The sequence below is a fragment of the Lepisosteus platostomus genome, chromosome 11, assembly GCF_059453375.1.
Source record: "Lepisosteus platostomus isolate fLepPlt1 chromosome 11, fLepPlt1.hap1, whole genome shotgun sequence".
In the NCBI taxonomy this organism is placed as follows: Eukaryota; Metazoa; Chordata; class Actinopteri; order Semionotiformes; family Lepisosteidae; genus Lepisosteus; species Lepisosteus platostomus.
In genome coordinates this window covers 20,504,132-20,518,823 of record NC_142621.1, presented here as the reverse complement: position 1 = coordinate 20,518,823, position 14,692 = coordinate 20,504,132, and the positions used below count along the sequence as shown (strand labels likewise).

The 14,692-nt window shown below is 37.6% G+C and overlaps 1 protein-coding gene across 2 annotated transcripts; it reads left to right on the top strand.

The window, feature by feature from the left end:
• The first annotated feature begins 3,187 nt into the window (after positions 1-3,187).
• LOC148652158 (galectin-1-like) lies at positions 3,188-12,166 on the top strand. Of its 2 annotated transcripts, none has more exons than XM_088598825.1 (5): positions 3,188-3,342; positions 7,059-7,105; positions 8,355-8,434; positions 9,102-9,267; positions 11,855-12,166. In XM_088598825.1, exons 2-5 carry the CDS (start codon positions 7,100-7,102, stop codon positions 11,999-12,001), a joined length of 399 nt encoding a protein of 132 aa, XP_088454951.1. In that variant the 5' UTR covers positions 3,188-3,342; positions 7,059-7,099; the 3' UTR covers positions 12,002-12,166. The 2 variants fall into 2 exon arrangements, with proteins under 2 accessions (XP_088454951.1, XP_088454952.1); XM_088598826.1 differs by having other exon boundaries at positions 3,257-3,322; positions 7,061-7,105.
• Positions 12,167-14,692: the final 2,526 nt, after the last annotated feature.

The window sequence follows — 14,692 nt, the reverse complement described above, 5'->3', positions numbered from 1 at the left end:
CAAAGGAACAAGTAATAGGTTTATTCCAGGCTGAAAAGAGAGGAAAGAAAACACAACATTTCAGCCGTGGAGCCTTCTTTAGGTGTATTTTAATGTGTGAGAGTGTGGGAAATCAGAAAATGTCTGTTTTTATTCTACAAAAGTTTTGTCTCAGTTTGGGGTACTTCACCACAGACACCTATTCTCCAAGGGTGAAGTCTCATTCGAAGTCTTGAAGCATTCAATTTCTTTGTTGTGAATTGTTTAGCTCTTAAAGAGCCTCTGCACACATTTAATGAGAAAACCTGATCATTGCTATTTTATTTTGTACTTGACTCATTAACTGAACACATTTTAGTCATATACAGTATATTGCAGATTTTTGGATTATCTGTTGAATAATGAGTATTTTTCAAATGACAATGAGTAAAAATACATTTTCCAATATCTTGTAAAATTTCTTCCTTAAAGCTCTTAAAAGATCATTTCAGCATCTCTGTGACCATTAAAATTATTTTTTTTACGTCCTGTAACATTACAATTCTGACTCAACAGTACTGTCAGAGCTGACTTAACAAAGTGAATCCAAACACTGCCGTCTACTCAAGGATAAAACACATGCACTAAAGAGGCCCATTTGTTTTTAATCTGTTTCTTAGATATTTAAATAACCATGCCTTAAACCTAAATATTCAAATTCAAAAGTAGATCTTTAGGCATGACAAGTTGACACTAGTACTGTCAAATGCTTTAATAGAAAGAGTAGCAGAACAGGCACAATAGGACATCACAGGTTTTATACAAACATTTTCAGGACATTTACATTTAATTAGGACACAAAAAGCAAACAAACGACAGTACTAATTTATATTAAGTGACATAAGGACAGACACAAATGAAATGAGACCATTTGTACCATCTTGCACTCTTAGAAGCTAAATTAGATTCATATTTTGTCCAGACGTGTCCTAAAATTTCCCAGAATTCTGGTATTGGCCACCTGGCAGCATATCTTAAAAGTGCCATTAGGGAAGTCTGTTCCAGAATATTCAATACTCTTTGAGTGAAGGAAATGGTTATTTAAAGTTGATTTCTCATCTTGTCACAGTATTATAAATTTAATGCGTGAGAGTATCCATGCGAGGGCAGGAATCCTGCCGATGAATCAGGGGTAGAAAGTATCTTTGGCCTGTTTGAATACAACTCAGCCAGACTGGTCTGTGTTTATTTCTGTCATGCTGGCACATGTCTCTGGGACTCCTGCTTTCCCTGGTCTGTGACACTCTCCCCCTCCAGGCTGTGGTCAATTTTTATTTTTTCAGAGTTTGTCTCAGTTTTCTCTTTAGACATCTATTCTGCAAGACCTACTCTTGAGAATTGTAGTATTCAAGTATTATTTATGACACACTATTATTAATACTGTACTAAGAACCTCTCAAGAAATGTACCCAATAATTATAAGTATTATACCCTTGCCACCAAATAATGTCAAACAATGATCTTTGCCAGCTTATTGCAAAAGTAGAAGTGCTTTGTATACTGTATTTTCATAATACCAGATTTCAGAAGATGTAACAGGATTTAAATTACCTGTACATTAGCTTACTGTACATAGAGTTAAGGAAAGTAGAGATTGCACATAAGGAGTGAATACTGATTGGTGTGAAGTAATTAGTGGTGTACCACAATCAGTATTAGGGATCCATACAAGGAAAACTGAACTTTTTAATTTATATGAATGATCAAAGGTCCAGAGTTAAACTGTTAAAGTTTTCAGTTAATATCATATTAGGATGATGAGCAAACACTGTAGAAGTAGCAAATGGAAATCAAATAGACTTAGAGAAAATTCAAGACTGGGCAAACAGCTGGTAGATTACTTTTAATGTGCAGGTTTTTGCATTAAGTTGGTAAAATGTAAACTATAAATACACAATGGGTGTCACGGACGTCCAAAGGGACTAACCGTGGGGAGCAGGAGAGCGGAAAAAGACCCATATGGGTAGCGGCGAGACGGGAAAAAGTCAAAGTGCAAAGAGTTCAAGAATGCCGTATAGAAACCTATGCCCTCAGGGAGCGGACGTGGGGCGCCCTGGTGCTAGGCGGGTCTCAGGACATCCGAACGTCAATGCTGAGCGAGGACAGAGTGCAAGACCCGGAAATATATAGCCCAAGGGAAAGAGAGGGACAGGAAGGACAGCAGACCGGAAACTAGGGACAGGACAGAGAAGGAGCGCCCTCTGGCTGCAGAGGGCGTGACAATGGGAAGCACTGAGAAGAGGCTACCTATTCAAAAACTGAGATATTTACGGTATGGTGACAAGTTACTTACATATTTCAGACAATATGGGAAAGTAAATGATATGTTAAGATATACAGTATATTGTAATTGAAAGCACAGAATTGATATCAAGAATGGCATGGTACAATTGTATAACACACTTCAATGGCCTCACAGAAAATTCTGTAGACTATTGGTCACTGTATTATAGAAATTTTATTGCTGCTCTGGAATGAGTCCAGAGGAGAAAACCAGTTAACTAAACAGTTTAAGGGAAAATCCTACACTGACAGGCTGAAGTAAATGAATGTTTTTTGTCTTGAACAGGCAAAATTACAGTGCTGTTTGATACAAATATTCAAAATCCTCAAAGGCATTGACATAGTCAACCCAACAGATTTCTAGAGGGAAGTATATTTATAACTAAAAACAGGAGACACTTCTTTATCCTAGAATTTATGGGAGGATGGAATAAGCTATTAAGCCATGTTGTTGAAACTGGTATTCTGGATTCCTTCAAAAAACAGCGGGATGAGATCAGTTATCTACCAAATGGATAGATGGAATGAATTTCCGTCTCCCATTTGTATCATTTCGTATGTTCTTTCATTCTGCCCATCAGAAGTTGTACATTAAGATGATGTACACACTCGAAGAAGGCTCCACAACCGAAACGTTGTGTTTTCTTCTTCTCTTTTCTACATGGAATGTTCAGCATGTCCCTTTGCAGCCTTCGCATGCTGACGCAGGTGCTACCCACCTGAACTACATTAAGATAATGTACTGTTAACCAGTTCCCCTTGTAATTAAATAATATATTAGTCACAACTGCTTTACAAGAGAAATTAAGGGATGACAGGAGAGGTTGTGGCATGAAGAAATTGGGTGGGGCTGGAAACACAAAGTTCAGCCAATAATCACAGATGTTACCAAAAAAGGTAGAAAAAGTATTGGGATCCAGAGTTCCAGCACTGTATAAATAATGTAGAAACAGAAGTACCTGAACAACCACTTGAGGGACCTGGAACCACATTTGGAAGAAGCTTTCAGGAGCTCAGAACTGTGAGTGATTCTTCTCATAGGTAAAAGCATTAATGTTAATTATAGCAAGTAACCTCTCAATTGCAATTGACTCGTGTGGGGGCCTGATCCTTGAGGTGACTGCTGCCTTTTCACTGGGGGGACTTGGTTGTTAGACTTCCTGCCTGGTGTCCTGCTGGGTTTTGGTTTGACGATGTAAGGAAAGACAGAATGATTAAACTATATTCAAGTCTTCAAGTGTATTATATTATTATATTTTGATGGTGATCTTTTTAAAATAAAATAAAGAGATTAGACATTATTTAAAATGACTATATAAACAAATCATAATTCTGGTTATATTATTATGTGACACCAGAAAATTCCATATATTGCAGAAGTTCTTAACAATAAGCATCTGACAGTTTAAGTGTCCTGGTTCATTGAGGTAAACATAATAATATTTATTTGATTTGGTGCCTTTCATGGTACATCATATCGAGATATTGTATAATACAGCAATCCAACAAAGGAGACAGGTGTACTGTGAATTAAACATGATGCAGAGACCTGTATTCCATAGTAAATTGCTAGTTGCTACTGTATGTAAAAGCTAATTATTTTAGTTATATTCATAGTAGTGATTTACTTTTATTTACCCATAGTATCTACATTTTAATAAAGTGATAAAAATGATGATGATGGTACTTTGCATGAACATTGCATCTACTGTATACTACTTTTTTAAAAGTGATTATGTTTTATATAAGAGAATATGTCAGCAAAAACTGCAAAAAAATATCCAAAACTAACATACTGTATACTGATTGCAAAAGTATTCACAACAGAATTCATGAGCTAATACTTTGGCAGAAACACCTTTGGCAGCAATATATTGTAGAAAGAATGCTGTATTAATTCTTAATATTAAGATAGTGAGTTACTTTTATTTACCTGTACTGTAATACCTGCTATGTTCTGAAAAATTACACTGATAGTAATTTGCATGGGTCTTGTATTGAATTGCCCACATTTTCATATCTTTCTGTAGACTGTTGTAAAGTGCACCAGATGGGATACAGTCAAAAGCATGTGCTATAGTGACTGTTACCCCTTGAAATTGCAGAAGTCTTAAATAAACAGGCTTTCATTTTCACAACTTTAATTCATTGTCAGTTTTTTTCTTTTTTATCTCAATATTTTTTAACATTGTGATGAAGAGGATCATTATACTGAAGTGAAAAGAGAGACTAAAAGATAGAAGACAGAATAGTGACATTCTCGCAATGATCAAATTCAATGCTATTCTTGAAGAGTTTAGTGAAGAGTGTGACAGCTTATAGTTTGAAATCCTTCCAAACTTTCTTTTACAGTAGTTGTGTATGGCTTGCCCAAAGAAGTATTGACAGTCCTCAACTGCCATCATACTGACTTCAAGAGTTCTGGAAATTAATGCTTTTTAGCAGACCATCTCCTTCCTTAATCTGAGCATGAAACGGTTTACCTGCTAAGCCAAACACAATTCTTGATTTATCTTCTTCTAAAGGACCTTACAGTACTGGCCAGCTGCCTGCAACATGTGATGCCCTATCATAGTCATTTTTCTAGAGGAAAATCAAATATAAGTAGCACATCTTTTAGCAAGTTATTGAGTGCCTACTACAGTAAATAGTGTCTGATGAGTAGTAAAAGCTGAAAAATATTTATCCTATATGAGGATTCTTGTTAATGCAAAAGCATGACAAAACCTTTCTTTAACACTAATTGTGATTCTGGTTCAGGGTTAACCTTAGAATTTCTTTTCAACAAAGCTTTTCGTCACTCCACGTCACCATATGTTTAAATAAACCTAACATTTTACTCATCCTGGATCCAACATTTTGGTAATATCTCTCCATTGTCTATTTGGTAATGATAGTTACCAAATAGCAGCACATAGTACCACCCAGACTCTATCTGTCTTAAATTACAGTGGCCACATGTTGTGTTTTCTCTGGTCATCCAGGCTTTATTGTCTGAAAACTGGTTTAAATGGCCAGTGGGATGTCAATTGCCCGCCCCAGGACATCTGTCCCTTGGAGGAACTGGTTACTCAATAAGGCTAAATGATGGTAGGACTGTGAGAGCATTTCTCTCTTGCAGATAGACATGTACTTACTGTATTACAAAACCATTTCTTAACTCTTTATGAAAATTCAGAAGCAAAAAAATGTACAAAATAAGAAACTTATTTAACTGTTAATAAGTTAACGGTTTAACTGTTTTTATAGTGTGCAACCTGCTCAGTATATTTATTATATATGCTCTTGCCATATCACACTGGCCAGTACCGTTATGGCACTTAACCAGATGAATAATAGGACCCTATGTGGTGACTAATAGATCTCAAGAAAGCAAGGGGAGTTAGAAACAAAAATCCGAATCGCAGTTCAAGAGTCGTGGTCAAAGACAGGTGCGCTGGTCAGGAAGCCAGAGGTTCAGAAGCCAATTAATCTCGGAACAGAGATGAGGAGCTCCACTTGGTGAAAAACCAATACTGAGCGTTGAGGTGAAGGTGTTGAGGGCTTAAGCATTCTGGGATGTAGTGGGTGCGGTGATGAAGGAAAGGTCTGATTGGTTAATTAGTTAATGCAACAGCGTTTGCAGGAATTGGAAAAGGCTGGAGTCTGATTTGGAACAATAGGGGGTTGTTTGTGTGTCTGAGGCAAACAGTCCAAGGGAGTCAAAGCGAATTCCATGAATGTTCCAATGTCCATAATTGGGAAATCCATCCAGACACAGACAAACAGAGTTAAAAGCCTGAGCGGGATCCGGCGCAGGGTCGGGGAAATAAAAGGGGGGTCACGGGACCACACGTTCCCTAATCCAGAAGGTCAGGACGCCATGATGAAGACTGTGCCGTAGAGTCGCTCCTGGACTCGCTGATAGGCGGGCTTCCGGGCATCCATATTCCAAAGCTGAACCTAGGTTGGCAGGAACTCTGGCTTATATAGCACGGTGGGTTAGAACCGGAGGCAGGTGTAGGAGATCAGTACAATACAAGGAAGGGATGGAGCGTCCTTAAGAGGAGGGGTTTACGAGCATGACACTGGCATCTTGGTCAAATTTCCCATTGGTCTGTGAAGTGTTTTGAGTGGAGTGTCCATTATTATTATTTAGAAGGCAGCTTATCATTTATTTTGGCCTCTGTGGGTATTATTTAAGAGTTTAATACTCAGTAGCAGTCTGGGGTTTTCTAGGTGATTATGATGTTAGGCCTCTGTAATGCCTTGTCTGCATGTACTACAGTATAAATATAGTACCGTGTTTGTTATCTGTTGATGTAGTGTGTAGTGTAGTGCTTGTATTGATATTGTTAATGAACATCTGTTTAACTAAGTGTGCCCAATGTATTACTCTTTTCACCAAAGATGTGCCAGAGAACCAAGAATTCTCCTGCCTCTACTTATACTAACCACTCGGGTATATTCTGGAGAAATCACTTACAAGTTGGGGCTTATGAATATTGATATCACTATTTTCGTAACCCCCTATTTCTAACAATGTTGTTTTTTTTGTTGTTGTCATTCTCTAAAGCTCTTTGAGAATCCACTTTTAAAGGGCTACATAAAATACAATTTATTTTTATTTCTGGCTTCCTGAGTTAATGCAATGTTAACTTGATTTACCACAGTAAAGATAGACTTTTTAATTTGCACAAATAAGCGTCTGTAAATCCTGTATGTTTCGCCTTATTATTGTTATATGAATAATCACCAAATCTCTCTTTCTCCACTAGAGGATTCCTGCTTAGTCGCCTTTTTAATCCATTACAGCAAAATGTCGGTAAGATGAGCAATATTTAAAATTTTTATAGTACATCTGTTTAATAATAAACGACAGTTCTTTACTGCCTGATCAATCCCTAATACTGTAAAACTCTTTGAGATTGGCGTTCAAATATATGTGTCCCTGCTAAATAAAACCAGGGTTCTTTAAAATACAGAATTTCACAAATGTGTCTGAACATGACATTTAATGGTTACTTCAACATTGTAGTCACTGTGTATAGTTAAAATTTATATATATTTATATACAATTATATATATTTTATACATATATATTCTTCTACTAATATTTCATCATGTAGAGAAAAAGTGCTTGTGTTATTCCAATATTTCAAAGAGTTTAAAAAAGGGCAGTAACTCTGTGCTGATTTACTGATTCAGCTGTGACCATTTCCTCACATGGGCATGAAAATATTTCTGTTATTGCAGAAACATGCAGCTAGCCTGGATTCAACTTCTGGGGTTCAACTTCAGTTTGGGTATAGGTGTGCAATGATCTATAATTATGTAGATTAAATTAGTAAACCAGGTAAATTTGTAGATGATGCAAAAATAGTAGTGAAAAATAAAAGTTACTGAGAGACAAAATCATTTAGATAGCTGTGTATGCTTCACTGTTCTTCTTTACACTGAGAGTTATGATTGTCTGGAATAGGATTCCCAATGCAATTGTTGAGACCAAAACTCTGGGCAAGTTTAAGAAATAGTTAGATGAAGTTTTAGTTCAGTTAAGTAATTAATTTACTAAGTGACCAAGATAGGCTGAATGATCTCCTCTCATTTGCTTCTTTTATTATGTTCTTCTTCAAAGGAATCAATTTGTCTTGTACACATTTTATAATGCTGGGGGATAACAGAATAGCTAGATAAGTTTATGTCTAATTTAAAAAATATTTGATTTTCTATCTTGTATATCTGGTTAAAAAAACACAGGGTCTCATTTGGGGTAAAAATTTGAACATAACCCTTTAGGATACTTTACATTTTATAAGATTAATTATACAATTAGGGCAGCCTTGAAGCCCAAGTCACAAAAAAGTTTCGGTATTACAAACAAAAGGAAAATAGATGAAGTGAAAATGAATAAACTGAAAACAATAATTCCATCATTACTTTTCATGCAAAAATTGCCTATGTTTAAAGCTCATTCTTCATACTGTATATACAAATGTGCATTAGAAGGATGAATAATTACACAGACTTAAAATCTTGATGTAGACCACTTGCTGTGTGTGATATCTCGACAGGTGTTTTCGGTGACAAATGCAGTCGTTAAAGAAGGCACCGTCATCAGAATTGAGGGGAAGATACCTCCAGATGCTGACACGTATGTTACTGATTCATGTTTGTTTAATTAAGTACCTAGAGCTCTGAGGGAGAAAGGGATATCTCTGATACTTCACAACAGCGTGCAGATTGCACACATTCATAAAACACCTTTAGTTCCTTTTTAAGAATATCCTGAAAGCAACTCTCAAGTGTCTCAACTAGTGAAGGTGCTTGCCTGAAAACACACTTTTTTAAAATTAGTGAATACAAAAATGGGTGGATATAACATTAAGTAACTGCTGATTCTATTTTATATTAAATAGTGTATAATGACACCAATCCTGCACTGAGAGAATTAGATTAGATCACTGCTGTACCCTTAATAATCATAATAAAAGTTAAAATGCAGCCTGAAACTCACATTAGTAACTTTCTATTAAAATTCTTGCCATCCTGTTTCTTTCAGTTCTGGGTATAAAACTCAGTGATTTCCCCAGTCCTGCCGAGCAATATTAAATGGCAGCTTAAGGATTGTTACTAAATTTCAGTAAGATATTAACAGTTTTTCACACCTAGAGATCATCAGTTATTGAATACTGAAGAGGCTCAAAGGCAGAGCTATAGTGAAAGAGGAGGGAAAGTGAAGACGTATCTTAGGAATTGGGAATAGGGAGTAATATACTGACAGATACAATGTTATTGATCTGCACTAATTTTATCCTCAGATTCAGTGTTAACCTGGGGAGTGATTCAGAGAACATTGCACTGCACTTCAATCCCCGTTTCCAAGACGATGGTGGTGTAATTGTCGTCAATTCAATGTCCAAGGGGAGCTGGCAAGCAGAGCAGATTGAAAAGGCCTTCCCTTTCAAGAAAGGAACTGTCACAGCGGTAAGAGATAGAGATACTATAAGTCAGGTTCTCTTATCACCAGTGTCTCTCTTTATCTCACTGAAGTCAGTGAAGCCCATGTTTGAGGTGTTTCCCTCCTCTCTCCTCTAACCCAGGCAAGCCCGCTTTGATATCACCCTGTCTCTATAGACAGGTGGTGACAGGCCCAGATGTGGCCATCCTACCCGAGCAAATGTGCTATAAGTATGTAGGTTGCCTGAAAAAAAATAACCTTCTTAAATTTAGTGTATTGTAACACGAGATTCTAAAATGTTTATTAAGCACAATTAATGCATATATTAGTTGTGCAGTAGTGCAAATTCAAAGGTTTAGTTTATATCTGTTTCTAAAAGAATATTATTTGGTATACTTCATCTACGTGCAATGGAGATGTTTTTGTAGGGTCTGAGTAAATGTGTCCAGAATTTTCTGATTTATGGTTTATGATTTTTTAAATTAAACCTTTTCTTGTCTTAATATAATTTAACAAGCAGAGACTTAAAGAACCCACTCAAAGAAAAGGTTACAACAAAGCATAGTTAAAAAAGGAAATTAGAAAGGTGAAGAAAGGAATATTGCAATGTGGGCTACAATAAATACTTTCTTCAAGTACCAGAATAGCAATTAGTATGGAATTTACTTCCATCAGTGGAATCTGAATCCACCTAAAAAATACAATATAGTTCAGTTTAGGCTGTTTAGAGCCAACATTAAATATACATTGAAAGATTTATTGCACTTTTTCTCCGATTTCTTTGAAAGTAGGGGTCTTCATATAGAAAAGGCATTATCCATATATATACTCATGGAAAAAAGAAACGCAGCAATTCCCCTCTTCCACACTCTGGCCCTACTGTCTGTGTGGAACAGGCTAAAGAGTGACTCATCCATGAAGAGGACCTGATGCCATTGCTGATGAGTTCATGGCAGCCTCTGTCTGGCCCAAACCAGTCGTGTGTGACATCTAGGAGGTGTGAGAAAAGTGCCTCTGGCCTTGCTCTAAGTTGACACCTTCTCTGCAGTTGGGATACATTGGGGCGGCTTACTCCATAGTGGCTGGCAACGCCGGCACCTGACATGCCTGCTTGCAGCATGCCAATGGCCCTTTCCCTTGTTTCTGGTGACATTCGAGGCATTATGGAATGCACAGAAAACTGACTAAGTGTGGCCTTTTTCTTGCAGTGACCTACAGTAAGCTTTGAATTAAAACCTTTTTAAAGATGTCTTGATCAGGCATTGTTACACCTTGTTGGGTAAAAGTGCACCTATCGAGCTTTCGTGTGACTGGCAAGTTGCAATGCCTCACTGCACAAGCTGTATTGCTGGTCAGAGGGCTTAAAACAAATTGAGTCCTTTTTGTGAAAGTACATACAGTAAGCTATAACTAGTATTCTCATTCCAGAAAATGTTGTGTTTCTATTTCCATCAGTATACATACTGTACAGCTGCACCTGTTGAGTTCAGTGAGTTTTAAGTTTCCATTGCAATTTGTGTTACAAAGTAAAAAAAAATACGTTGTTGAGTTATGCAAATGGATTCTTCTATTACACATGCATTTTAATTAAGGCATGAGATATCCATTCACCCATTTTCTAACCACTTCATCCAATTCAGGGTCGCAATGAGCTTGAGCCTATTATGGCAAGCAATGGGTGCGAGACAGAATACACCTTGGATGGGATGCAAGTCCATCACAGGGAACACACTGAAACAAACACAGACCTATACTCACAACAGGGCCAATTTTCCTTGAACCCTACTAGTGGGACTCTGGGAAGAAACCCAGGGCCCCAGCACTGTGAGGCAGAAATGATAACCACTACACCACCATGCTGCCTTGCATGGGATATCCTTTATATTTCAAATACAACTCCTTAAATTGCATGTTGGCCTGTTGGCATGAGGCTGGATTAACCTTAGACAGGTCTGTTGCGGCACAATTTCTAGTCTAGTCGTGGTATCTCACGACAAAAGCAGAAGTGAAGCAAAATAACACAAAAGGTGCTTGCTGTGATGTAAAAAGAATGCACAGGTTTTGCAAATTGTATGGAAAAATACATGGAATGAAACATCATATGATGTATTGAAAAGGCACTGCTTTTTACTGCATTTATATTTATATTCACACAGTGAACATAAACAAAAGGATTTTGAAAATGACACCACTTAGAATACGAATACAAGTACTAAAATAATAAATTTTGCAACATTTCACTGCAAGGAGTTTAGTTGGGAACTGATAAATTATCTTTACCCTCATCAGAAAATGTAATGCAATAGGCACATTGTTAATAGATCTGGGTTCAACGTCGTACCGATGTTTCATTCCAGCAGGCACCGTAATCTACTATAAAATCATACATATAATTTTAAATACTGAGAGAGCGCTGTTTAACTTAGAACTAAAGTTCAGATTATCTGTTCACTTTTATTTCTGTATACAGTTTAGAATTCCTTATTTTATTTCTGTACATTTCAAGTTTTAGTTATTTGGCCTTCAACTATTTATCACTTTATTTATTTATAAGCAAATAATTTCCTTCGTAATGAGCTGCTGACTGATTCCTTTTTTTCTTTCTCTCTTTAGTTAAAAGTGAGAGTGAAGAAAGATATGTTTGTGGTGGAGGGTCCTCACAATCTGAAGGTGGAATTTCGTGACCGTCTGCATCTGCCATCAATAACCACTATCTTTATTATTGGGAAATTCAACCTCACTGCCTATGATATCCATTAACCTCCTGACAACACAATGGTCCTGTGCCCACCCTTTAATTCCTTCTGCTTCTTAATGTCACTTCTGCTTCCTTAACTTGGCCAGGTAGTCATTTCTCAAAAAAAAGGGTTTTAGACACAAATGTCTTTGGAAAAATCCTGGAAAACAATAAATCACTAAAACACCTCATTGTTTTGAGTGCCTTGTTCTCCTAATATCTCTTTGGTGTTAATTCTTAAATTAGGGGAGATCCCATGATGCTGTGTGAGCTGGCTCAGTGAAGAAAGCACCTGATAATTGAAAACTATGGCAGAATTAGATATAGCTGGACTGATTGAGTCTTTAGCGTTCACAGTAAGTGGAATTCCATGTGATGGGGAAGAACTGTTATAACTTGTTGAGAAATGAAGAACTCTTCTCCTGATCTGAATTGAATCAAAAGCAGAGGTACAATTTATTGATACAAAACCCAAATCATGCATAAAGACAACAAACGTAATAGAATATATCTGTGAAATGAACTGCTGTAATACAAAAAACTAGTCATTCACTCTTGTATTACAAAGAGTTAATACATTTAAAGAGTTAAAAAACACATTGACTATAACATTCTAGTTTGTACTGTAAATTCTATCACTCTCATATAATTAAATGACATTTATTCTCTGATACAAGTAAATATGCATTTACTACTATGAAGTAAACATCGAACATGCATTTGGAATAATCATTTTACTCTCAAGGATGTGAATTAGGAAGTTTATATTCCAAAATCTATTTTGTCCATGCATCCCTGATGAGATGATCTTCGCGATGGCAAGACGGAGATGGGATGGATTAGTCTGTGGCAGCTTGCACTGCTATGTGCTGGGAGGGTCCTGATGCAGACAGAGGAGAGAGAGCTTTTGCCTGGCACTGCCTAACCGTTGGCTTCAAGCATCTGTGCCAAAGTAGCGTCTTGCTGCCTTTGGTCTTTAAAAACAGTCTGTGCATAGTTTGTCTTCTTGGGGTACGGCTACAAGGTCAACAACGGGGGAACTTGGTTTAGCCCGGCTAAGCATTATTCAGAATATTCTGTTGATCAGTGGAAAATAACAGAGGTTTTGTGAAACAAGATTCCTTCTTTTTTCACAGAGTACACCTTGGGCAGAATTCATGTTTTTATGGACTCTCTCGGCATCTTGGAGAAACCTTTAAGTTTTGACTTAGATTGATTTCAGTAATGTGATTGAAAAAGTTTATAGAATTTGTAGAAAAATGTATTTCCAAGGCTAAATATCTCTGACCCGCAGAGCACGAATGCCTTGAAAATGAACCTCAACAAATGAGCAGTGCTCACATGGGAAACAATACTTGATTTAAACAAAGATCTCTGACACAAAGTGGAATGATGTCAAGCTAAGTCTAAGGAATGTTTATATATTTTTATTGACCATGGCATTGAAAATTCCAATAGCTACTAATACCTGAAAGGTGGCAATGGGTATGACTCTTACAGTATGTAGTTGGCCAGGCTTATGCCTTTGTCAATGAACTTAACAATATAGATGGAGATGCAAAGAATGAAAGCATCAGTCTTCATGTCTCTACAAAGATATTGTATTTTTTCTGAGAGGCCACACACTGTTTTGAGGACACATCCTGTTCCATGAGTGACTCTGAGTCTGTGCTGAACTTACTGGGCCCTGAATACCAGCATCCCCTTATTCATTCCTTTGATGCATTCCAGTTCCAAATCAATGCATATTGGTACAAGCTGCAATATCTCCTGTGTTACAGAAGACAAGTACTCCAAAGTGTCTCACACCTATAGAGCCACCGCCTTAAGTAAGTAAGCACCAGTAATACACTCATTGGGTGATATGGATGATTATTCATTATGATGGAAATCAGGGCAGTCAGAAGACTTTGGAGGAAATAACATAATAATTTGGAGGGGAGTGTCAATGATACTCTAGCTGTGATGGAGGTGATGAGATTTCAGGAGGTGATGGAGATTACACAATCTATGCAGGTAAGGGGGCTGACAAGTGTGAAAAAAGGCCAAACACGTACTGTAAGCATTAACTGGTTTTAAAGTTGAATTGCATTCAGGGTGCAGATGCAGATGTAGCGGCGAGGCTTATTAATAAGAAAGAATTAAGTGTTCTGAGCTTCCCAAATTAGGCCTCATTTCTCTGTTCATCTCTGTGGTGCAGCCACAGAGAAATTATTCTGCAGGGTGATTTAAGGTCCTAGGACAGCTCCCAAAGGGGGATGCACTTAGCTAAGCCTGGCTATCATGATCAATGGTCATCCATTGGCGCCTATCTGTCTAGGGAGTGCCAGTTGGACATCTGGACTGCATTCCTAAGTGTCAGGAGTAAGTGACTCATATCTCACCTTGATCAACCAATCAGGGACTGGTAGGGCCGAGTAACCCACGTGGGACTCTGATGCCCATGGAACTTTCAGCCAATCAATGAGCTGAAGTTCCTCCAGGTAAAAACAGGCAACACAGAGATTCGGGAGATTCAGAAGAGATTCAGTAAGATTCTGGAGAGGATTCTGTGGACTGTTCTAAAGGGAATTCAAAGGAGAATTCCAGGGCAGGACGGCCCAGGAGCAGAAGGCTCCCAAGGGCAGGAAATTCTCGCAGCTCGCCTCCTGACCATCCTGAGACTCAGCCCGGACAACCACGGAACGGCCAGTGTGTCCGAGTGCCAGAACTTT